A 24,894-nucleotide genomic window follows, 5' to 3' on the forward strand; every position below is an offset into this window, starting at 1 on the left:
CTTCAGCTGCCAAATCAGGCGGGAAAAAGGAAGTATAGAAGGCTCTGTGGAAACTGGCACCAGAGCACAGTTTCAAGGCACCGAGAGTTATATTTGAAAAATCATGTAAAGGTGGCTGCCAAGATTACAGTAGATTTAAAGCAGTATAAGAATCGTTCATGACTAAGACCACTGAAAAATCCTGGACCCAAAACAACTCTAGAGACACAAACACTGTAAACGATACCTAGTATATACTTACTACCGGAAAATCTGCCACACGTGGGATTAGAAATGACAACCTCAACATGGTTTGTTGCTAAATACAGTACCCTCCTGTTCTAACAGCTGACTTTTATAGATACAGAAATGTACTGAGGGTAAAACCATGCCCTTAGAAAGGAAACGCTGTTGCTACCTATACAGAAACAGCCTCTCCTAATAAGAAACACACTGATGACCACCCTATCCCACAACCCCGGTACCCCTTACGGTGCTGAGAACTTTTGGTACTGAGCCCGTTCAGAAAGCAGCACACACGAGAGCCAAATATTTCGGGCACATTCCAACTCTTGTCCACCCCTTAGTTTCCTTTTCAGTAGACTCCCAAGAACCTCCATCCACGGGAGAAACCTGGATTTGGGGGAGGGAATCCCAGGGGGAGGGGAGGGGAGCGGTCCACCCCGGGACACATGCACCCCCTCCAGGGTCCCCTCTGCAGATCGGCCCAGCTGTCCGGGCGCAAAGCCCCCAGCCCCGGCACCCAGCTTCTCCGGGCCCCGGAGCCGCCTGGAAGACCCCGTCGGCCGCAGGTCGAGAACGTGCTTCCCAGGCCGGGGAAGGTGCCCGCGCCCTTGCCCGCAGCGCCCCGCCCCGATGCCCGGCCCTGCGCCGCGTCCCAGCGGCGGCGCCGCCGCGCGGTAACCCGGAAGTGGCGGCGGCGGCGGCGGCGGGCGTGCGGGAGCGGGAACGGGAGCGGGGGGGCGGCGCGCACGAGCCGGCCATGGCCGCCGCCGCCGGCTTTGTGTGCCGCGCGCGGGCCCGGGCCGCCCGCGCCTCGCCTGGGCTCCGGGGCCGCCGCTGACCCGCCCGGGCTCCGAGCGCCGCGCCCGCCGGGCCGGCCCCGCCTCCTGCCCTCCTCCGCCTCCGCCTCCTCCTGCCGCCGGGCGGGCGGGCTGCAGCCGCCCTCCGCGCTCGCCTGCCCGCTCCCTCGCCGCGCGTCCGCCCTCCGTCCTCCCGGGCCAGCCAGCCAGCCAGCCAGGCCGGCGGCGGGCACCAGGCCGTCCCGATGCCCGAGCCAGGCCCCAGGATGAACGGCTTCTCGCTGGGCGAGCTGTGCTGGCTCTTCTGCTGCCCGCCCTGCCCGAGCCGCATCGCCGCCAAGCTGGCCTTCCTGCCGCCCGAGCCCACCTACACGGTGCTGGCGCCGGAGCAGCGCGGCGCCGGCGCGTCCGCCCCGGCCCCGGCCCAGGCTACCGCCGCCGCCGCGGCCCAGCCGGCACCGCAGCAGCCCGAGGAGGGCGCGGGCGCGGGGCCCGGTGCGTGCAGCCTGCACCTCAGCGAGCGCGCCGACTGGCAGTACTCGCAGCGCGAGCTGGACGCCGTCGAGGTCTTCTTCTCGCGCACGGCCCGGGACAACCGGCTCGGCTGCATGTTCGTGCGCTGCGCGCCCTCCAGCCGCTACACGCTGCTTTTCTCGCACGGCAACGCCGTGGACCTGGGCCAGATGTGCAGCTTCTACATCGGCCTCGGCTCCCGCATCAACTGCAACATCTTCTCCTACGACTACTCGGGATACGGCGTCAGCTCGGGCAAGCCCTCCGAGAAGAACCTCTACGCCGACATCGACGCCGCGTGGCAGGCGCTGCGCACCCGGTGAGCCCGCCGGGGTCGCCAGGCCTGACTTCCAGCTGTGGGGAGGCGGGGTGGGGGTCTCTTGGGGCCCCTGGGGCGGCCTGCCAGGAGAGGGGCCCCTCCTCCGGGGCTGAGGACCAGCGGAGAGCCCCTTGGCCGCCGTAAATTCGCTTTTCTTGTCCCTCCCTGGCTTGCTCCCACCCTCTCCAAAAACCGCGCCAGCCTTCAGGTTCCTGGAGAGCTCGGACTCAGAGAATTTTGCCTGCTTTGGCTCGCCTGTGTGTCGCCGGCCCACCGGCTGGGTCTTTTGTGGCTCCTGTCACCGCGAGTGGCAGCGTGTGGGTGCTTAAGTACCGGGCAGAAAGAAACAACTTGGTTCGTGTTTCGTTTGTACGAGCTGAAGTGACCTTGGGCAAGGCACATGGGTTTCTAGACTCAGTTTCCTTCCCTGTAAAGTCAGTGGGCGAGACAGGATGGCCTCTAAAAGACTTTCTGGTTGTAAAGTGCGGGCAGGACAATGTCTGGGCAACCTTGGAAGCAGCTGGAGCGTCGGGTGGAGCGGGGAGTTTGCCTCCTGGTGGGGCAAAGTAGTGGCACTGTGGGGCAGGAAGTTAGCTGGTAGCTGTGGGCCTGGCACCTTCCACACGGCCTCCATAACAGTCCAGGATAAGTTCGAAACTTGCAGGGGTGGGAAATCTCTGACCTTAAATTAGCATTCACAGAAGGACTGAAAAGTGTTTAGGGTGGGCCATCTGTGAGCCAGGCACAAACTGGGGGCATGGTTTAGGGGTTAGACCTGGTTGTTTTATAACAAGCAAACCAAAAACCTGACTTTTATTCACTGTTAGACAAAAGTCTTATACATGGGCAGGTCAGGTTACCTGTTTGTGCTCCAGTTTGGGTATCTGTGACCTTTCCGACCTGCCTCATAGCAGTGATGGTGAAAATAACCTGAGGCCATGTCTATGATGAGATTTGATTTCTTCAGATGAAAGAGTCCCCAGAGGAAGTACACCGGGCATTATTGTCGCCATGGACCCTTCTATAGTTTTTATCTAAAACCTGTTTGCTTATGCACATCACCAACGTAAATGATTTTTTTTTTTCATTCGTACTCACGCATATGTTCCTAAGTGACTCCTTGCCTGTCTGGGAAAATGGCTTGTCCAACAGGGAAGTACTTAATATTTGCTCTATGTTGCATGTTTATGCCCTCCTGAAGTCCTGAAGGGGATGCCCTCATTGGGATTATAGCTTTTCGAAAGTGGCTTAGGCAGATGAGAATGTATCATATGCAGATGCATTGGGTCAGAGTCTGTAAGTAGTTAAAAGCCACCTGTTCCAGTAAAGGGTTTCAAAAGTATGTGTCACACACAGTCGATAGCTTGCTAGAATTTGCTGTTGGCAAAGGTATTAAAAATAAGGTTGGCATTAGATCTTTAAAATTTGAAACATGAAAATCCTACCTTGAGTAGATTTTTTAATTGAAGAGTTTCCATAGAACATTGCTTCTGTGTGTGCATGTCCACATTACAATGAAAGCCTTTCACATGGCTCACCCTTTGCCCCAAATATACAGGTGTGTCTGTGTTATAGCTTACGTGGAGTGTAGTTATTTCCTGGAAACTTTTTTTTTTTTTTTGGTCATATTTAGTTGAATTAAGGGGCGTTGTTTTGGATAATGTTGAATTATCTGATAGTGTATCCGTTGAATTAAGGGTAATTGTTTTGGATAATTTTGAATTATCTGATGGTATGTCTAAAGATTGCCCATGATTTATTTAATGTTATACCAGAACTCATATCTAAGTTAATTTATTCACCTGTAAAATAGGTTAGAATTTAAAGGCTGCATGCGAAGCTTAGAATTTGAAGGAACCTTATAGATCCTCATGTCTTGTGCTTTTCAAACTGTTTTGACTGTAACCTCACAGTAAGAAACACATTTTACGTTTTGATCAAGCACACATACACGTCTGTATCCACATACCTGAAGCCAATGCTTCACAAAACAGTAATTTTTCTATGGGCAGCACACATAGCAGAATATGTTGTTTTATTTCCCTTTTTTTTTTTTTTTTTTTTTTTTTCTTTGAGACGGAGTCTTGCTCTGTCGCCCAGGCTGGAGTGCAGTGGCGCCATCTTGGCTCACTGTAAGCTCCGCCTCCCGGGTTCACGCCATTCTCCTGCCTCAGCCTCCCGAGTAGCTGGGACTACAGGCGCCCGCCACCGCGTCCGGCTAATTTTTTGTATTTTTAGTAGAGACGGGGTTTCACCGTGTTAGCCAGGATGGTCTCGATCTCCTGACCTCATAATCCGCCCACCTGGGACTCCCAAAGTGCTGGGATTACAGGCATGAGCCACCGCGCCTGGCCTATTTCACTTTTATAAAAAAGAAAAAAAAAAGATGGTTGTGAATTGCTAAATTTATTTCCCAACTCATGTATGGACACTGCTCACGTTCACCCAGCTCATCTGACAGGAGGATAGACTGGCGGCAAATCAGCAGTAGGTCTCTTGACTACCAGTTTAGTACTCTTGCGAGGGCACCATTGCCACGGTAATCATATTTATCAGATTCTTCAGGAGGTGCATTTGTGTGTCTTGGTTATTCTGCTGACATAAGAGTTACCTAATTCTGAAGCCAATCGGCCCCTCAACCACTTTCCTCTTGCTGTTCAGTATGGTTCTTCTGCTCTTACTTGCCTGGAGCAAGTTCTTATGCTATTCTCTCTTCTTTTACAGCTTAATTCAGGTCAGTGCCATGGCAGGAATGCCTTCCATCCCATGTGTCCATTCTTCTGTTACTGGGTCAGACTCTGTTTTCCACCAGCCATCCCCCATGTCTTCTTTGGGAATCTTTATCTTTCCTGCCCTCCTAGTTAACCACACTCCCCAGGACACTGATTGGAGAGCTTGCCTTGTTCTGAGTCATCTTCATCTCTGTACTTAAGATTATTCCCCCAGGAGGACTGTAAGGTGCAGTGCCCTGCAGGCCCCAAAGCCCCACACTCAGGACTTTGCCCCACTCTTCTGCTCACATCGTCTTTTGTATCTGCCCTTCTCCTGTGCTAGGAACAATGGATCCTGACTGGATCTTAATTGGATTAGGAGACCCTTTGTGTTCCCTGTGCACCTGGTACTCAGCCCCTTTGCTTGAGTTATCACAGTGTTGCTATATCTGTTATTTAACTGTATCTCCACTAAATTGGAAGATCTCTGAGGGCAGGGACACTATGTCTTCTCTATTCCTGACAGTTGGCAAAATGTCTTAAAATAATAGGTAGTCATTGGTATTTGTTGAACAAATTGCACATAATGGGCGCCCCATAAATAAGTGGGGTAAAGTTAATTTTTCCTAAGTTGGACTCTTACAAGTACTTGGATCTTATTTTATCTTCGGGGTTTAATATCCATGGGTACAACCATAGACAAAAAAAAAAAAAAGGGCCAGATGTATTGGCTTGAGGCCTCATCCACTTTGTATTCATTGTATTGGTGTTCTTGTGACACTGAAATGTCTGTATTGAAGAGAAGAACAATACTAACCCATCCTTTGTATGTCTCTACATCTTTTATCCATTACCTATTTGTGCCAGCTCCTGCTCATGCTAGAGTGAGCTGTCCAGCCCTTGAAACAGATGTAAATACTACCAGTGTGCAGACCCCTCATGCATGGATAAAGACAGTGAATCCCCCCAGATCATGAGTATTAAGGTGGGCACGTAATCCAGAGTAAGGGTTTCAGGAGGAAGTAGATTTGGTAAGAAAGGTGGTTGTTGCCGTTTGGCCAATAGATGATTATTTTAAACTCTTGAAAAGTTACTGAAAAGAGTGTAGCGGAGAGGCAGGGTTTGAAGGAGCCAGGAAGAGTGGCATGCACAATGAGGAGAGCTCATTGAGCATGATGGAGAGCCCCAAGATCAAAACTTGTTTTACGTTTGCATTACTGGTAAGAAATATAAGTATGTTGTGAATACAAACAAGTGAGGGAATGAATTGAAATCACTTAGACATATCTGTGGAAAAGACACTGAAAATCAGGGTCACCTTATTGGAGTGTATTGTTGTCACTTGAGTTGGGGAAGTAAAGTGATTAATCTGTGCAGGAATGGCTGCCTATTGGTTAAGGTGGGAGTAGGCAGATTCAGCCTCCTCAACACACATCCTTCCAGGGGATCCTCTTAGGGCTGAACAGTTTTAGACTGTGTGTGCACAAGTGGCACCATGACTCAAGAGACAGTGAATCAGACTGATTTGAAACTATAAACCCAAACAAGCAAATAGCCCGAAGAATGAGGTGTAAAGGAGGCAGAGTATTTTAGCTGAAATATTTTAATCTGGAGGAACAGGAGAGTGGGACTCTCCTGTTTGGACATTTGTAACTTAGGTGTCTGCTGATGCCATCCACAGAAGTCGTCTTTGATGCTTCTTTTTGATGCTGGTGACAAAAGCTGTGGAGGAGAGAGGCGTTTGGTAATGTAGGCAGAGAAACGTTGATACAGTCAGAGAAAGCAGATGCAGAGGGAAGAAGATAAATAAGACTCTTCGGTGCCTTTAGTACAAAAGGCAAATTACAAAAGACTTAATATTTCATTTATTCCTTCATTTGACCAGTAAACCATTAAACATAGGCTGGGTGTGGCGGCTCATACCTGTAAACCCAGCAATTTGGGAGGCCTAGGCAGGAGGATCACTTGAGCCCAGGAGTTCAAGACCGGCCTGGGCAACATAGTTGGGACCCCCATCTCTACAAAAAATTTTTAAAAGTAGCCAGGTGTGGTGGTGTGTGCCTGTAGTTCCAGCTACCCAGGAGGCTGAGGTGGGAGGATCGTCTGAGCCCCAAAGTTTGAGACTGCAGTGAGCCGTGATTGTGCCACTGCTCTCTAGCCTGGGCAACAGAGTGAGATCCTGTCTCAAAAAACAAAACAAACAAAAAACCCCAAACTGTTAAACACACATTTATTTATGCTCTGCTTGTGCCAGACCGTGTACTACGTACTCTTGAAGTATCGTTAATCCCAAGCTGTTTCTTTTTGTTGTAAAAGGATGGATAGATTTCAGAGGCATTTTGAATACGTAACTATGATTTGCTGTTTTATAACTTTTGTGTCGGTGATTCACAGGATCCATAATTGGAAAATCCATGTCACAGCAAAGCTGTAGTGGCATCCTCTCAGGTCGTGGGACCCTTGAAAAACACCTTCTGTTGGTTGTGAATGGTGTTCACAGCCAGCAGTCTCAGGGTGGAATTCTCCTCCAGTAGCAAGTTACTTTCCTGGGCATGTTGAAGTTAATAACCTAACTTCTTTGTTCTCAGTGTTCTCAGAGGGAATACTATGATGCCATTAAGGGAAGAAAGCTTAGAGTTTGTGCTTGAGTTCGAGTGATTAGGGAACAGAAAAACAGAAATATGTCGGCCGCGGTGGCTCACAGCTGTAATCCCAGCACTTTGGGAGGCTGAGGCGGGCGGATCATTTGAGGTCAGGAGTTTGAGACTAGCCTGGCCAACATGGTGAAACCCCATCTCTACTAAAAATACACAAATTAGCTGGTCGTGGTGGCAGGCACCTATAATCCCACCTACTCAAGAGGCTGAGGCATGAGAATGGCTTGAACCCGGGAGGCAGAGGTTGCAGTGAGCCGAGATTACGCCACTGCACTCCAGCCTGGGCGACAGAGCGAGACTCCATCTCAAAAAAAACAAAAACAAACAAACAAAAAAAACAGAAATGTTATGAATACTGTTTGACATAAGGGGAAAGCACAATGATATTTCTACAAAGGAAATAGAATGTTGGCTTGCAATTCAAGGCAGCCAGTATGTGAACAGGAAGAATGTAACTCTTAAGAACAGACCTGTTGAAATTGAAGTAGGCATAGTCCGTTTTGGGGATCCACTCAGAGCCCTTCTCTTTGGTCCACCTTCAGCCTGTTTCCAAGTGCTCTTTTGTCATACCTGGCTCTTCCGGCTTGCCTCACCGTGTGGTTCGGCAGGTTTTCTCTCTTTATCAGTACCAGAATCTGAGCTCTCACTCTCCTCTCACCACAATTTACTTACCCGTGGTTCTGTTTTGAGGGGCCTTGCTTTTCTCCAATAATCCAGTTGCAAAGGATCTGACAGATGACTTCATTTTCTGTGTTAATGGGCAATAACTCCTTAATGTGTTCTCTTCCGAGCACAGTTGTTTTCATTTAGTGCACTCTTAGAGGCTCAGTCTTCTCTAAAATTCAGTCTTAGGTCAGGCACGGTGACACAGCCTCACTGAGACCTCCCTGTAGTCTCAGTTACTGGGAGGCTGAGGTGGGAGGATTGCTTGAGCCCAGGAGTCTCAGACCAGCCTGGGCAACATAGTGAGACCTTGTCTCTACAAAAAATAAATTAGCTGGGCGTGGTGGCTCATGCCTGTAGTCTCTGAGCCCAGGAGTTTGAGACCAGCCCGGGCAACATAACAAGAACCTGTCTCCAAAAACCAAAATCAAGTCTTAAAATTCTAATAATGCCATGTCATATTGGTGTAGAAAGCATTTTTTTCCCCTGCAGAAGTCACTTAAATCATACGGTCCTGAGATTACTTAGAGTTTCCCTTTAAGGTCATTCCCTACCTTATATTACTGCTTCTATTCCTCACTCTGTCTCCAAATTTAGTAACAACTCTCTTCAGTGTTGATAATCCCATATAAGACTCCAAAATCTGGCTTTAGGAATTGCAGTATTCATTTTGATAGCAGAGTTTACCCTCTGTACTGGATTTTGCTTAGGCTCGTGTTGAAACTATAAATCTGCTCTACTTTAAGAAGCCTGTGTACAGGAATCCAGAGTCTCAACATATACAGTTAGGAGATTATTATTTGGATAACAGAGTGCTTTTTTTTTGTTAGGGCTGCTTTAAATAATAGGCTTTCTAATTTCATCTAAAAGATGTGATTCAAAAAAGACAAACAAAACCTTTTAGAGTAGAAAAATCAGTTCTGACTCTAGCACTCCCACTAATTCACTATGTCAGTTTTGTGCAGCTGTAACAGAAGATCTGCGACTGGGTAGTTTATAAAGAAAGAGGTTTCTTTCCCAATTTCTGGAGGCTGGGAAATGCAAGATCGAGGCACTTGCATGTTTGGTGTCTGATGATGACTGCTCTGCTTCCTGGCTGGCTTCTTGAACCAAAGGCGGGAGGAAGGCTCTTGCTCAAAGCTTTCCTCCAGAAAAGCCAAAGGGCAAGTGAAGGAGGGGAGAGAGGCGCAGACTCCCTCTTTGATAAAGAAGCTTCTCTGAGATAAGGCATAAGAATGAAGCCCACATGGCCTGATCACCCGTTAAGGGTCCCACTTCTTAATCCAGTTACCATGGCAATTACATTTCAACATCAGTTTGGGAGGGCACAGGTATTCAAACCATAGCAGCCCCCTTAAACAAGACACTTCACACTTCTGGGCTTCACATTCCACTGTTTGAAACCTGGAACAGTGAATTGTGATCCAACTGCATGGCTTCTGAGGTGTCTTCTGGTAAGTCTGTGTTTTGTGAGTTTTAGGGAAACCACCTAATGTTTTTGAATTTGCTTTTTCTTAACTACACTGGGAAATACGGTGGATTCATTCTGGTACAGTGGATCTCCACCTTAGCTGTACTTCAGAATCTCCTAGGTAGATTTTTTTTAAGTGTGCAGTCTATGTATATGAGTGTGCGTGTGTGCACACACACAGCCAGAGTTGAGACACAGTAGCCTAGAAATGTCCAAGAGCCAGTGAGTATATTAAGATCAGCCCCGCTTATAATTTGTTAAGAGTTGAAAAAAATGGAATGTTAGAAAAGATTTTTTATACATTAATGTACAGCTATCCCCCCTTACCTGTGGGGGATACATTCCAAGACCCCCAGTGGATGCCTGAGCCTTGGAAAGTACCAAATCTGGTTTACATTATGTTTTTTCCTATACATACATATCTACAATAAAGTTTAATTTACAAAGTAGGCACAGTAAGAGATTATCAGTAATAGGTAATAATAAAATAGAACAATTGTGCCAATATACTATAATGAAAATTAAGTGAATGTGATCTCTCTCTCACAGAGTATCTTGTTCTGTACCGTGGATAGCTGAAACTGCAGAAAGCAAAGCAGTGGATGAGGGGAGAGTGCTGTAGATGGTTTCAGATAAAGATCTTTGGTGGCCAGGAACCCACTAGAGTAAACCATATGAAGGGGTAGTGGTTGAAAAGAAACCACATTCGTATCTGTGAGATTCCAGGGAGCCTGAAGCTCCTTCCCCGTTCCTCTCTCTCCAGCTGCCTCTCTCTGGGGTTGGCTCCTCTCATCTCCTGTCCACATGCCTGTCCCATTGCTCTTTCTACACTCAAGCCTTTTCCCTCATTCACACTCGCTGCACATCACTGAGGCCCACCCCACCTAGCCTTGTTCTGACCTGGCTGCCTGGAGCTGGGCTCCTTCATGCTAAGTTCCCATCCTTGCTTCACCTGGTTGTACCCCCGGGTTAGTGAGGGCTGCATGGCACATGTGTACATATGTAACTAACCTGCACATTGTACACATGTACTCTAAAACTTAAAGTATAATAATAATAATAATAATAATAAATACATACTGCAAAAAAAAAAAAAAAAGAAAGAAAGAAATGGAGCCACCTCCTTGGAGCCTGCAGGAGGGCGCAGTCCTGAGAGAAGGGGGCTGTGGCTGGGTGAGCATGTGGACACCCCAGGATGCTGTCACTTCTGTGCCTCCTGAGTCAGGCTTCTGCCCCTCCTCTAGTTGTGGATGGAGGGTTGCATGGAATCGTCACTGCTCTCCACTGAGCTCCCTGTGTGACACAGAGCTCAGTCTGACAAGAGAGCATCGACCTTGAAGAATAGACTACAATTAATTCCTTAAACCAGGTCAGTAGAGCGGTGACATCATTGCCTTTTTGAGACCACGTGTGTGTGGGTGCCCATTGCAAGCCTGAAAGTGAAAGGCTATGGAAAAATAGGTCTGTTCCCTTTGGTTGACTCTGCTGTCTCCTGTCCTGCAGCTGACACACCATCCACCGTCGGGCTATGGGACTGCTGATGAGAAGTGATCTGTGGTGTGGACATAATTCTGAACAGCCTGTGGGGCAGTGGAGGTCAGCCCAGGCATCAGGTGAAGAAGGCAGGAGAAAAGAGGCAAGGGAGGGAAGATGGCCAAAACTTGATGGTGCCAGTGGACTTCTGTGTGGCTTGGGTTGGAGGTTCCTGGCGTGAAATGGTTTAATGATTTAGTTCTTCATTTGGAGGGTTTACAACCGGAACTGATTCTGGCTCTTATGTCAGAGTCACATGGGCAAGGTTGTCTCAAGGGTAACCTGGGGAGAAATGTTCCCTGCAGTTCTGAGCTTCCTATGATTTTTGTGTGTGTGTGTGTGTGTGTGTGTGTGTGTGTGTGTGTGTGTGTGTGTGGTTAGGAGCATATATTTTAGAGTTCAACAGATGTGATTTTAGGTCCTGCCTGTGATTAGCTGCTTGACCTCAGGCAAGTTTTCTACCATTTCGAGCCTCAGTTAAAATAATGATGATGGTTACCATAGCTGCAACCACCTTGTCAGGTGCTTAACACAGTGCTTTCCACATAGTAAGAGGATGGTATTGTTTAGGATTATTGATAAAATTTTTAGAGCTATAATAACCAAATGCTCAGATCATGCTGAAAACTAGGTGCTTAGATCAGAAGGAGTGTTAAAGAAGTTGCTTCTTTTCCCACTGTGTGTAGATACACATACCCAGGTCAAGCCTAGCTTGGTGGCTGTGGAAGTGGAGGAACGGTAAAGATGTTTTAGTTTTATTTGTAGCTAAGGGGGAAGTCTCTTTGGAATTGTTGCTTATGGCCTCAAGAGCTTTGGAGAGTGGTATGCATTAGTATTTTAAATCTGATAGCATTTCATCTACCTAGGTGTTTATATCCCCAAGGGAGATCTTTAAAGGAGAGGAAACCCTACCTGTAATCCAACACCTGCAGTTACTTTGCAAACCATTCCTGGTTTGCCCCCTCCACTTTGCACTTTTTGGAGCTGGGCAGGAATCAGAGACTTCTCTGAGCAGAGTTAGGGATGGCAAGGACCAGAAGGCAAAAGCCTGTATTGTGTGCACCATTCAAGATGTTCTGGTTGCTCTTTACTTATGGGACGATCCTTAATAGAGTTAACCTTCCCTTTTCCTAGTTGGCCGGGGGACCTGAACAGCAAGCTTCCTTTTAAAATATGAATGCTCCCATAATGCCTTGCACCTCAGATTCATGTGGCGTTTTCGCAGCTCTGTGTAATGGAGCTCATTGATAACTCCCACATTATTGATTCACTTTAGAGTGTTAAAGGACCATGGCTCCATGGTGAAATTGGAAACCTCTGTTTTCCAGGAAGTCGAGGTCATTCAGATTCAATGCTCAGACGAATAGTTAACCGTTGTAGGTCAATTACTTGCTGAATCGCTGAGAGGAGCCTAACCTCAAGCTTACTTGTTAACAGAGTACTGTTTAAATTTCCAAAGGAAAAACGAGCGTAGAGAACTGCCAGTACTGATGATTAGTTTGCTCCTTCACTTTACATTTTTTAATGGTTACAGTGAAATCTGGGCAGTTATTTTGGGGGGAAAATGTAAAGGAGCCTGTGTTCAGAATATATCCACAAAAAGTGGGTTTCCAGATGTTAAGTATATCTACTAGCTAAAATCTCTGTGATTATGATTGATAATCAGATGAGAATTCTTACCTAATCCAGACTGTTTTTGGAGACTGTCATGGACATAACTAAACCCTGTGCAGTGATGATCATATGGATTGCAAAGGTCTATGATACTAGAACAAGAATTTTGTGTGCTGATCTCACTTAAATAATTTTATTTATCCCTATTGTCATAAATAACTCAAGGGTATTTCAGTTTCTCCAGTTTTGATTGTTGTTGTGATGTTTAACTATCACTGTTGTCCTTATAACGTGTAAACTTTATATTATTTTAATTTTAATGTAACTATTAGGAAAGGACAATTCGCATGCTAATCACTTTGAAGCATGTTTTATAGTATACAAGAAGACTGGATAAAATAAGTACGTTAAAAAATGAACATGCCATTGTAAAGGCCAAGGGAAAACTTCTTTGTGTGCAGAATGTCTGCTGAAAAATCACTTGATAAAAAGCAGATTAATAGGAGAAATGGCATATAAATTTATCTGTGTGCACAGGAGAAAAATTACAGAATACCCAGTATCCCAATGGGGTGCATATTCTTATATATCTACTTCTTAGGGGAAAGGGAAATGGGAAAGTGTGGATGATTTTAGAGGGATGGAAATGATTTTTAGGGGAATTTAATGGACTTGAAGAACATACAGTGGCCTGAGATAAAGTCTGTTGGATCTGCAGGACAGACAGTGGTTTGTGACAAAAGTCTGTCTAGGTATGTTGACAAACTGCAGTCTTTCTTCCTGCAATAGGAGTTCAGTTAATGAAAACTTACAGAAGGCACCATAAGTAATTGTTTTCTTCTTTAGTGGATCTAGATCAGAGCTGTCCAATCTTTTGGCTTCCCTGGGCCACATTGGAAGAAGAATTATCTTGGGCCACACATGAAATATACTAATACTAGCAATAGCTGATGAGCCCCCCCCCGCCAAAAAAGAAAAAAAAAACGCAAAAAATCTCACAATGTTTTAAGAAAGTTTACAAATTTGTGTTGGGCCACATCATCCAAAGCCATCCTGGGCCGAGGGTTGGACAAGCTTAATCTGGACTTAAGGCAGATAAGGGAACTCTAGAGAACAACTTCATGCTGTGGTTTGGGAGGGTCAGGGTTTTGGTGGGGAGGGGCAGAGAGGCTTCCTGAGGCTTCTACAGCTCGGCCTGTCAAAGTACTGTATTTGGGGATATCCATTTTTGAGCCCCAATACCATCATATATTTAATTGGAATAAATTAGTTTTTCCTACTAAAAATTCCAAGAAAACCCTAAAAAGGCTAAGAAGGTATTAAACTAAAAATATAAATGGTTTCCAGTTCCTGTTTCCATCCCTGAAGCTCAGTGGGAGCTTGCAGTGCAAGGGTTCCAGCTGCCTCTGGCTGCGGCCACGGGACAGTCCTTCCACACCTGGGCCCCGGGCACTGTCAGCGCAGCTCTTCATGCTCCTGTCACTCTCTTCCTTTTATCCAGGCTCCAAGTCACAGAGTCCTCTGTGGTCCCTTTCTCTTCTTCATCTGAATATCTGGTCAGCCACACGTTTCTATTACTATTTCCTCTGTTTTCCTTCTTTGCCTTCTCCTTCTTTCTTTATTCTAGGCTCTTGATAGCTTGTCCTGGAATTACTACACTAGCCCGTTCTCCCCATCTCACATTCTTCTCTATTTTTTGTTTTGTTTTGTTTTGTTTTGTTTGTTTTTCCAGACAGAGTCTTGCTCTGTCGCCCAGGCTGGAGTACAGTGGCATGATCTCAGCTCACTACAGCCTCTGCCTCCTAGGTTCAAGTGATTCTCATGCCTCAGCCTCCCAAATAGCTGGGATCACAGGCATGTGCCACCACGCCCAGCTAATTTTTGTATTTTTAGTAGAGACAGTGTTTTCGCCATGTTGGCCAGACTGGTCTCGAACTCCTAAGCTCAAGCAATCCTCCCGCCTCAGCCTCCAAAAGTGCTGGGATTATAGGCGTGAATGGTACATATGTTTTGTGAGTTAAGCCTGAGTACTCCAGTACAGGGGGCAGGCTTAACTCTGCGTGGTCAGCTTCACTCACTCCTTCCTATCAGGCATCTGGACCAGTGCAGCCTGGCGGGTAATGGGTACTCATCGGATATTGGTTGAGTAAATAAACAGGTAAGTTGGTAATAACAGAGTTCACAAACTTTAGTGTAAGAATTACTGGGAGGCCTTGTTAAAATAGATGCCAGACCCCATCCTCAAAGACTCTGAGAGAATAGTTGTGGAGCAGGCCCAGATGCAATCATTTTAAACCCGCAGGCCTGCAAGGGAGGGTGGGCTGTCTGTATTTTAGGAACCTGGGGACATGAAGTTCCTGAGGGAGGCAGTTGGAGACCCCACATAGTGACCATGCTTGTACAATATTACCTGCTCCTGGGAAGTTTCTGCGAATCTCCTTTGCTGAATCTCCTTTTCCGGAGCAGTAATAGTCACTGGGCAACTTGCAGTTTGTATCATACCAGGGGTTTCAACACTTTTTTAAGCAGTAAATATATACTTTTATAAATATATGTATATATTGTAAATATAAATATATAGTTTTTTTAAAAAAAGCTATTGGGGCCTGGCGTGGTGGCTCACGCCTATAATCCCAGCACTTTGGGAGGCCAAGGCGGACAAACCACTTGAGGTCAGGAGTTTGAGACCAACCTGGCCAACATGGTGATACCCCATCTCTACCCAAAGTACAAAAATTAGCCAGGTGTCGTAGCGCACGCCTGTAGTCCCAGCTACTTGGGAAGCTGAGGCATGAGAATCACTTGAACCCAGGAGGCAGAGATTGCAGTGAGCTGGGATTACGCCACTGCACTTCAGCCGGGGCGACAAAGCGAGACTCTGTCTCAAAAAAAAAAGAAAAAAAAAAAACACACACATGAAAAAGCTATTGGTAGCTGTTGTTGGCCTCCAGGATATAGTTGTATACTCCTCGAAGACTCGCACATCTGGATCACCATTTTCTTTACCCCTGGATCTCCTGCTTTCATCCCGTGTAGTGTGAATATCCTGGGCTGTTGAGAGCCTGTTCAGCAGCCCCGCCTCATACTTCCCGGCCTCTCCCTCATTGTTCTCCTCCTCCACCCTGCACCACTCTGCAGCAGCCCACACCTGTGGCCACACCTTGTACCTCGTGATCACCTGGAATGCTCTGCTTCCAGGATTTTGAATTCTGAAATACTCCTTTCTGACACACCTAATATCCTGTTGGATCTGCCTGTTTAACAAACATATTCAGTGTCCACTGTGGGCCAGGCTTTCTTCCAGAACAAAACAAGCAAAACCCCTGCTCTTGCGAAGCTTTGTTTCATAAGTGCCCATGAAAAACAGTAATCATAATGATTATGTGAATGATAGTTTATTATTCAAATATGATAAGTGCTAGAGGAAAACATAGAACAGGGCAAGGGCATTGGAGTACTAGAGAATGGTTGGGTTGGCTGCAACTTTTAAAGGATGATTAGGGTATGCTTCATTCAGAGAATGACACGTGGCCCCAAGCAGTGAGGGGTTAGCTATGTGCAGAAATGGGCTGAGGGACCAGGGTCCTAAGATGGGGCATGGTTGGCAGAGGTAGAGATCATCAAGGAAGCCAGCGGGGGGCTAGAGCAGGGCAAGTAAGGGGTGCAGGGGTAAGAGGAGTAGTAGGAGATGAGGACTGGGAGTAACTGGGGAGGGGTGAGGGCATTGGTCACATAGGGCCTTGCAGACCATTGCAGGGACTTTGGCTTTGACAGCAGGAAATGGGAGCCATTGGAGGGCTTTGGGTAGAGATATGACATGATTTGACTTAGGTTTTGGAAGGATCACTCTGTGTTAATGACAAATTGGAGGAGCTGATATGTCGAGGGAGGAAGGTGAGAGACCAATTAGGATTCAAATGCAGTATTTTAGATGAGAGATGCTGGTGGCTTGGGCCAGAGTGTTAGCAACAGCGGTGGTGAGATTTTGGATGTATTTGAAAGGCGGAACCAACAACAGTATTTGCTGATGCAGAGTGGGGAAGGGGAGTGTCAAGGATAACGCCAAGGATTTTGGCTTGAGAAACAGGAAAACTAGAAACTGAGACTGATTTTTTTTCTTTCAGTTTCATTAACTTTTTTCTTTTTGTAGAGATGGGGTCTCACTATGTTGTCCAGGCTGGAACTCCTGGGCTCAAGCAATCTTCCTGCCCCTGCCTCTGCCTCCCTAAGTGCTGGGATTACAGGCATGAGCCACCGTGCCCGGCAGAACTGCTGTTGATTGAGATGGGGAGGGCTGTGAGTGGCTCAGGATTGTGGGGCAGGGCATAGATCAGGAGTATTGCTGAGCTGTAGGCGCTCATCAGACCTTTAAGTGGAGATGTAGAGTAAGCAATAGAATTTAAGTCTAGAATTCAGGAGTGAGGTCTGGGCTAGAAATAAATTTGGGAATTCTCCCTTCAGAGAAGGAAAGGCAATTAAGCCAAAAACAAACCTGAAAGAATTGGCAGTTTTTCCTGGGGTGGACCTACCTCTGCTTCTGTGCCAAAATCACCCTGTAGGCGCTCTGCTCATCTGGCTCCGTAGCATCTTTGATCAGTGTTGCCACCAGGCCTTTAAAAGAACCCAGTGTTGAGGATCAGATGCTCGCATGAATCACTGAGTGACAGGTCTCTGTAGGAGACAGCATCCTGACATCAGAGTGTGACATCAGGTTGTGGGTTGTGGCTCTTTGGTCACTTTCTGTGGCTGGAGAGTGATCGCTCATTTCCCCCAAGATTTCTTTCCAGCACCGAGAAGAGCAGCAGGACAGCTCCATGCTTGCTGTAGCAGCCCCAGGCAGCCCGCAGGTGATTTCCCATAGGAGGCTCTATGCACTGCAGTTTTGCCAGAGGTCTTGTCATTACTGCATGCTGCCTGGCTTCCACTAGATTATTTCCCAAAAAAACCCTCCTACTGACTCGGTGTGGACTAGTGTTTCTTGATTTGTAAAATGTGAGAGAACCATAATTACTTTGGCAGGATTAAGTGTGGTGAAGATTACAGTTTTAATTTGCATAATGCCTCCTGCCTGTCTGTTTTCCTGTATTTCCTCTCTGAACTGAAAATGGGACCAGTTTCTTGGGGACTTTTGCAGGCATTGGATCTTCTGAAACCCATTCTTGTATTATTTTTGAGTTTTCCTCTTATTTACATTTGCTAAAGAACTGCAAAGCTAACTAACTAACACACCAAACAATTGGAGTCTGTATTTCTCAGGACTTGTCCCTTCATTTGCAACTCTTTTTTGAAAAGTTCTAGGTAGAATGAAAGACTGCTGCCTGTATATTTATGAAGGAAGAAAAATGCCATGGCCTTTCTTTGCTCTTAACCTGCTTTTCTGCAGTCGTCAGATGCTGGTGTCCATTAGCCCTCCTGCACCATTCATATCTCTTCCTTGCCAGCAAGACAGACTTCCCGTTCTCTGTCCCCATAGTTCTAAGATTATGCCTTTGTTCTAGCCCTTATCCCCTGGTCCTTTGGTTACTGATGACTGTACCTGGACTCCCCCATTGGAATGTGATCTCCTTGAGGGCAGAGGTAGTATCTAACTCTTTAGACTCACCCGGAGCCCAGTACAATAGTTCTTGTGTCGAAGGACTGGGTTGAATCACTGTAAGAGGTAGGATTTGTATTGAGAGCTCTTTCTTTTCAGGTTCAGGATGTGGGGCCTTCATCTCCTTTGATTCTTGGAATGAAGGCATCAGTCAGGTGGCTGGTGCAGCCCCAGCTTCCTGCTGAGGTTCCTCTCTAGGCATGGATGTGAATGTGTAGCCCAGCCAAGGAGGGGTAGAAGGAGCCATCTGGGCCCAGGAAACAGCCTGCCATCAATCCTTCAACTGCCTGGACTTCTATATAGAAGACAAAGCTTATTTTCTTAAGAGCAGCCTCACCTGTCTATGGGTGAGGTCCAAGAAGAGTAATAGAAGTGCTCAGAGGAGAAGGGGAATGTTTGTTCTTCTTGTGGTGTGTTAGGGAGGAGTGTGTCCATCTGTCAGTGTAGTACAGCCCTCCGTATGTGGATTGACAGCCAGCTCATTCTAATATGTTTTTATAATACTTGGGAAAAGTGACTGTGGTTGTTATGGTTGAAGGATATGCCTATACTTCAAGTGTCACTTGATAATGAAAATGCAGAATTCAAACAATTTTTTTCTAAATCTATAGTTTTACTGACTGCCTATCTATCAGCTTCATCTCCTTGGATCCATGAGACCTGTGCATTTGCTGTCTTTTTGTTACTTTGCCATGTTGTTTATTAAAAACAAAACAAAACTTTATAATGGAAAAATCTCAAATTATATACAATATATAGAAAATATTAAGATAAATTCCATGGCAGTCTCATCACCTGCAGCAACTATTAACATTCCACCATTCTTACAGCATCTACAGTTCCACTCACACTCCACCCCCAGCCTCTTATTACTACTTTGTAAGTCTTTTTTTTTTTTTTTAAGGAAAAATGTACATGCATTGGAATGTACAAATCATAGCTCTCTTAACTTCCTAGCAGTGTCTTCTTGCCATCCACAGCAGCTCTCAGGCGCAGTGATGAGCCAGCCACAGAGCCAGGCTCTCCTTGGTGTGCCGTGGTAACAGTGTCCTGCCATTTTTGGGATGTGGATTGCACTATGAGAGTATAGTTAAGGGAGGTTGTGGATAAATTTAATACCAAATAGTTACCAAAGGAAAGCCACTGAGGTCTTGTTCATTTTTTTTTTTTTTTTTTTTCAAAATCAGTCTTAGAAAGGAAAACAGAAAGAAAGATAGGGAACTCCAGGAGTGTGTCCCATTTATCCAGAATTAGTGGTATGCCATAAACAGAGCCCTGGTCTGGAGCTGAGAGAACAGTGGCTTTCATTAATATTGAGGTACAGGCCAGGTGCAGTGGCTCACGCCTGTAATCCCAGCACTTTGGGAGGCCAAGGTGGGCGGATCACAAGGTCAGGAGTTCGAGACCAGCCTGGCCAACATAGTGAAACTCCGTCTCTACTAAAAATACAAGAAATTAGCCGAGCGTGGTGGCAGGCGCCTGTGATCCCAACTACTCGGGAGGCTGAGGCATGAGAATGGCTTGAACCTGGGAGGCGGAGGTTGCAGTGAGCAGAGATTGTGCCATTGCACTCTAGCCTGAGTGACAGAGCGAGACTCTGTCTCAAAAAAAAACAACAAAAAACATTGAGGTACACAGCTGTATGGCCTGGGTAGTCTTATAATATCTTTGGGTCTCATTGTCTCCATATACAGACACACACACACACACACACACACGTATATTTATTTATTTATTATTTTTCTTTTCTGAGACATGGTCTTGCTCTGTCACCCAGGCTGGAGTGCAGTGGCGCAATCATGGCTCATCACACCCCTGACCTCCTGGGCTCGGGTAGTCCTCCCACCTCAGCCTCCTGAGTAGCTGGGACTACAGGTGCAGGGCACCTCACCTGGCTAATTTTTGTATTTTTTTGTAGAGAAGAGATTTTTGCCATTTTGTCCAGGCTGGTCTTGAATTTCTGGGCTCAAGCCGTCTGCTTACCTTGGCCTCCCAAAGTGCTAGGATTACAGGCGTGAGCCATCACGCCCAGCCTGTCTCCATTTATAAAGTAGGCAGTTTGCATTAGATTGTAGTTCTGGTGTATCCGGCATTCCTTGAACGTCTGTTTTATGCTAAACACATTTCACACATTACATAATTTTAATCGCCACCCATCTGTGAGGCACAAACTGTTGTTGTCTCCATTTCACAAATGCAGAAACTTAGGACCATGATAGATGAATGATTTGTCCCAGGTCACACCATGTTAAAAGGTGAGCCAGGATTTGAACGCAGGCAGCCTGACCCTGCAGCCCATGCTCTAAAATTAGAAAATATTCACTACATGCATAGTCTTCCAAGGTGGCGGGGGGTGGACATCTAGAAAATGCGCAAGACGTACGCTAGGGGTGCAGAAAGACAACACCAGAACTTATATTTTGGCTTAATATTTATTATTTTTCTTTGTTTTTTGTGTGTTTTCAATTTCTATGGATTTTGTAGTGTTTTAAAACACACACAGACACGCACAAATCGGGAGCACCTGCTCTCATTTTTATGAAAAAGGATGCATGAATAAAAGGTGAGACACCAGTGTTCTCAATTCATAGTGTTACTTAATATATTTTTGGATTTCTTTTCTCAGAAATACAGTATCTGAGCATGACAGTAAATTAAAATGCTTAGAAATTGCAGTCTTTCAACAAATCGAGTACTTGATATATGTCAGGTGTTGGGCTAAGTGCTAGGTATAATCTTCTGCAGTAAAAAAAAATACACAGCGTTAGCCAGGATGGTCTCGATCTCCTGACCTCGTGATCCTCCCGCCTCGGCCTCCCAAAGTGCTGGGATTACAGGCGTGAGCCACCGCGCCCGGCCTACACAGTTTGCATTTTAAAAGATTACTTTGTATACCCCTAGAGAGGTTCCCCCCCCCCATGGAATTCTATATTGTCTAACTGTTTTCTGATGACATAAAATTTCTCCTGAGTCTTTGGAAATCAATTGAAAGGAAGGAAAGAATTGCAATGGCCATTCAGATTCTTCTCACCATTTGGATTGGGTGGTTCTGACCACTTTACCATTTTTTATGTTGATTCTGATCAGAGGAAGATGGCTGAGGATTAGTAAACAGAAACCTGGATAACTGTAGGTGGGCCTAGGTTAAGAGCAAGGACAGTAGAGCCAGACCACCTGAGTTTGAATCCTGCCTACACTGTTTAATCTCTGTGCCTCAGTTTCCTCTTCTGTAAAGCGGGGAAATGATAATTGTGAATATAGTAGGATTGTTATTCATAGTAAATGAGTGAGTGTTTGCAAAGTGCTTACATGTAAGTTGGATAGAATACATTTTTAAAAAACTGAAAGGAATGAGGGAAAGATATGAATGAATGAATTTATAGTAGTAGACAGCTTTCAAAGATTTGAGGAATAGCAACCCACCTATTTCTAAATGGGTTTGTGATCTTCAAAGCGCTTTCACGTACACTCTCTTGGTTCCTAAGAACGGTTCTGTGCAGCCCACATGGCTGTTAAGTAGTGAGTGCAAGGTTTCCATGTATTTCTTTTGACTTGTACATGTTTTCAGTGTTTCAGTTGCCCAGATTAACTTGTTGCCATTAGTAGTCATTTTTGTCATTCGCTTTGTAATGCTTTTGTCAGTCTAAATAAAGCAGTGTGTCCAAATGGTCTAGCAACATAGTCTTTCCCTATTTGACCTGAAAAAAAAAAATTTAGAGCAATTGAATTTTAATTCTTACAGTCTGCTTGTGGACATTACTGTAATTGTTTTCTTGAGCCATGATAACCTATATTAAATAATCTGGAGCAACATTTTATTCCTGATTATTTAAACAAGGACCAGTTTTTCCTACTGACTTGCATCTTTTTAGACAGGGAGTCAAAATCTTTAAAAGTCAGTCTGATGTGTTTATGGAGTCTGCAACATGCCTAACTCTAAGAGGTAACTAAAGAAGGGGGTTCTTTTATCTTCCAAGAGCGTGGCTTATCATTGCAGGTGGCTTCCTGGAGATGTGCGTACTCCAGGGAGAAAGGATGTTGATTATAACTAGCTGCTCAGGAGCCTGGTCCTTGGCAGTTCTCAGTAAAGGCTCTTTGACCTAATTCCACAGACTAAGCTCCGACATGCTTCTATCTCAAGACCACGGGGACAGCCGCCTAAGACAAGCCCTGTGACCTTGTTGGAAACGTCTCTGCTTCATGGGTTCTTGCCAGTCTGTAGGTCCCCCACAATTTCTACAAAGTAAGAAGTTCCCTTTAACCCTAAAATGAGGGGGCCCTGGCAATAGAAGAGCTACGATCATGTCTAGAGCCTCTGTAGGTTTCTTGGTAGATTGGATCTCTAGTGTAAGATGCCATTAATAAAGGAAATCATCTTAAATCCCTAATTCTCGGTTGTCATTCCACTTTACATCCCGTCAGATATTTGGAAACTGCTGGTTTGTAAGCTCCATGAAGGCAGAAGTGGCGTCTTGTTCATATTTGAATTCCCTACAGAACCTAACGTGAAGTGGAGCCTCAATAAATCCTGGGTGAAGTAGATTAAATTATTCTCTTACTTAATCTCTTTTGCAGCCTGAATGTTCCCAGTTCCCTTGACCATTCTTTGTATAAGGTATTTCCAAATTCTTCACCATCCATGTCCTTCTCTCCGAACGCATCCCTGTTGAGCAGAATTTCTGAGACAGGCCCGTAGTGCAGGTATGGTCTGACGAGGGGCAGTGCAGTGGGTCTGTTCCCCCATGACCTCATCTCGCCAGTTAATGAGGCTTAAAGATGAACAAATAGCCTGCTATTATCTGAAAAGCATTTCTGAAAATATTGCTTTGAGCAGGATGATAGACTTGTTATAGGGAAGATTCCATTCATTGAAAGCTTACTTAAAAATATTTCCCTAGTTATATTTTTATTTTTATTAATAGTTTTTTAAATGACATTTATTTCTAGGTTTTCACACATGTGCTTTACATGTTCTTGTTTTCCTTTACAATTGAACACACACTCTATCAGCCAGAGGCCAGTGAGCATTTGATGGGGGCCAAAAAAAAAAAAAAAACGAGTTTTGGCATAGCTAATACTTTTCATCTTTGCCTCATCCATATTAAGTTTGAGTCTTGGGCTTATTATTAATTTGAGCACTTTCATTTTTTTCTATTTTCCACTCGTTATAAAATTACAGCAATTTTTTTTTTTTTTTTTTTTGAGACAGACTCAATTTGTTGCGCAGGCTGGAGGGCGGTGGCATAATCTTGGCTCACTGCAACCTCTGCTTCCCAGGTTCAAGCGATTCTCATGCCTCAGCCACCTGAGTAGCTGGGATTACAGATGTGCACCACTACGCCCGGCTAATTTTTGTATCTTTAGTATTTTCATCATGTTAGCCAGGCTGGTCTTGAACTCCTGACTTCAAGTGATCCACCCGCCTCGGCCTCCCAAAGTGCTGGGATTACAGGCGTGAGCCATTGTGCCCAGCTGCAAAATGCATTTTAACAGTGGTTTTAAAATCTTTATTTGGCAATCTTTATTTTTAAAAATTGGAACCATTTTTCTTCAAAAGTTGAATTAGGATTGAACCAGAGTAGGAAGCCCAACCTTCTCCCCTGGACTAGGTTCCTGGGGAGCTTAAGATGCTCTGAAACAGAATTTGAAAATGGTTGCAATAAAATATTCCCATGATTTCACAAGTACTGCTGAGTAAGGATGCTGCTGCTCGCCTAACGGAACTACTAGCTGGTAGCCCCATCATCATGGAATACAGCGGTCTGCCTGGGGAGTCTCTCTGAACCTGTTCCAGTTCAGACAGACTGCCTGATTATTGAAAAATAAATAAATAGTTAAATAAAAACAAAACAAAACAGAAGCCTACTTGAGTTGTCAGGAAGGTGGTTTAGATTAGGAGCATAGGATTGTTTGAGATTTGAACACTGCCCGTGTAAGCTTTTCTAACAGTCCCACGCTTTTGATCAATTATAAGATCCTCCCTCAAAAAATTTCCCCCCATAAACTATTGCCAAATCAGGTCTCTAGCTTGTAGTTTATTATTTTTTTTAACTGGCTTTGAAGACTTTAAAATATTTATCTATATTAAATGTCTTCTTGTAATTTTATTTTATTTTTAAATTTTATTTATTTATTTTTTTGAGATAGAGTCTTACTCTGTTGCCCAGGCTGGAGCACAGTAGCACAATCTCGGCTCACTGCAGCCTTTGCTTCCCGAGTTCAAGTGATTCTCCTGCCTCCGCCTCTGGAGTAGCTGGGATTACAAGCATGTGCCACCATGCCTGGCTAATTTTTGTATTTTTTAGTAGAGACGAGGTTTCACCATGTTGGCCAGGTTAGTCTTGAACTTCTGATCTCAAGTGATCCTCCCACCTCAGCCTCCCAAAGTGCTGGGATTACAGGCATGAGCCACCCACGCCCAGCCGCTTCTTGTCATTTTAAACCCCACACTTTGCCCATCAATATCTCCTTGCCACTGACCTTAATATTCAATCTTGGTTTTTAGATCAGATTCTTAAATGTAATTACTGCAAATTAGCATCTGGTGACTTGGAGGACTGCAGCATCATTCCAATAGAGTGGCGTCATTTTGCTACAGCTGAAGAGACACGGTTGATTTATGAAGGGCGGAGTAAGGTAGAGGAGAGAGATAATAACTTTGTGTAACTTTGTCAATCAGTCTGAATAATGCCAGCATTTCATGTCCTCATACAGTGATGATGGCGACATACAGGGTAGTAACTCCCTCTTCTATTTTTTTAAAGAAGGAATGCCTTTGGGGTATTAATGGAGAATATG

The 24,894-nt window shown here is 45.3% G+C and overlaps 1 protein-coding gene across 1 annotated transcript in view; it reads left to right on the top strand.

Moving 5' to 3' along the window:
- Positions 1-1,151: 1,151 nt before the first annotated feature.
- The window catches only part of ABHD17C (abhydrolase domain containing 17C, depalmitoylase), a 60,344-nt gene continuing 36,601 nt past the window's right edge, over positions 1,152-24,894 (top strand). The window contains exon 1 of the mRNA XM_009429664.4: positions 1,152-1,854. Coding sequence (XP_009427939.4) covers positions 1,268-1,854 — 587 coding nt within the window. The 5' untranslated portion in view covers positions 1,152-1,267. The remainder of the gene's footprint in view (positions 1,855-24,894) is intronic.

The sequence above is a fragment of the Pan troglodytes genome, chromosome 16 (assembly GCF_028858775.2).
Source record: "Pan troglodytes isolate AG18354 chromosome 16, NHGRI_mPanTro3-v2.0_pri, whole genome shotgun sequence".
NCBI lineage: Eukaryota > Metazoa > Chordata > Mammalia > Primates > Hominidae > Pan > Pan troglodytes.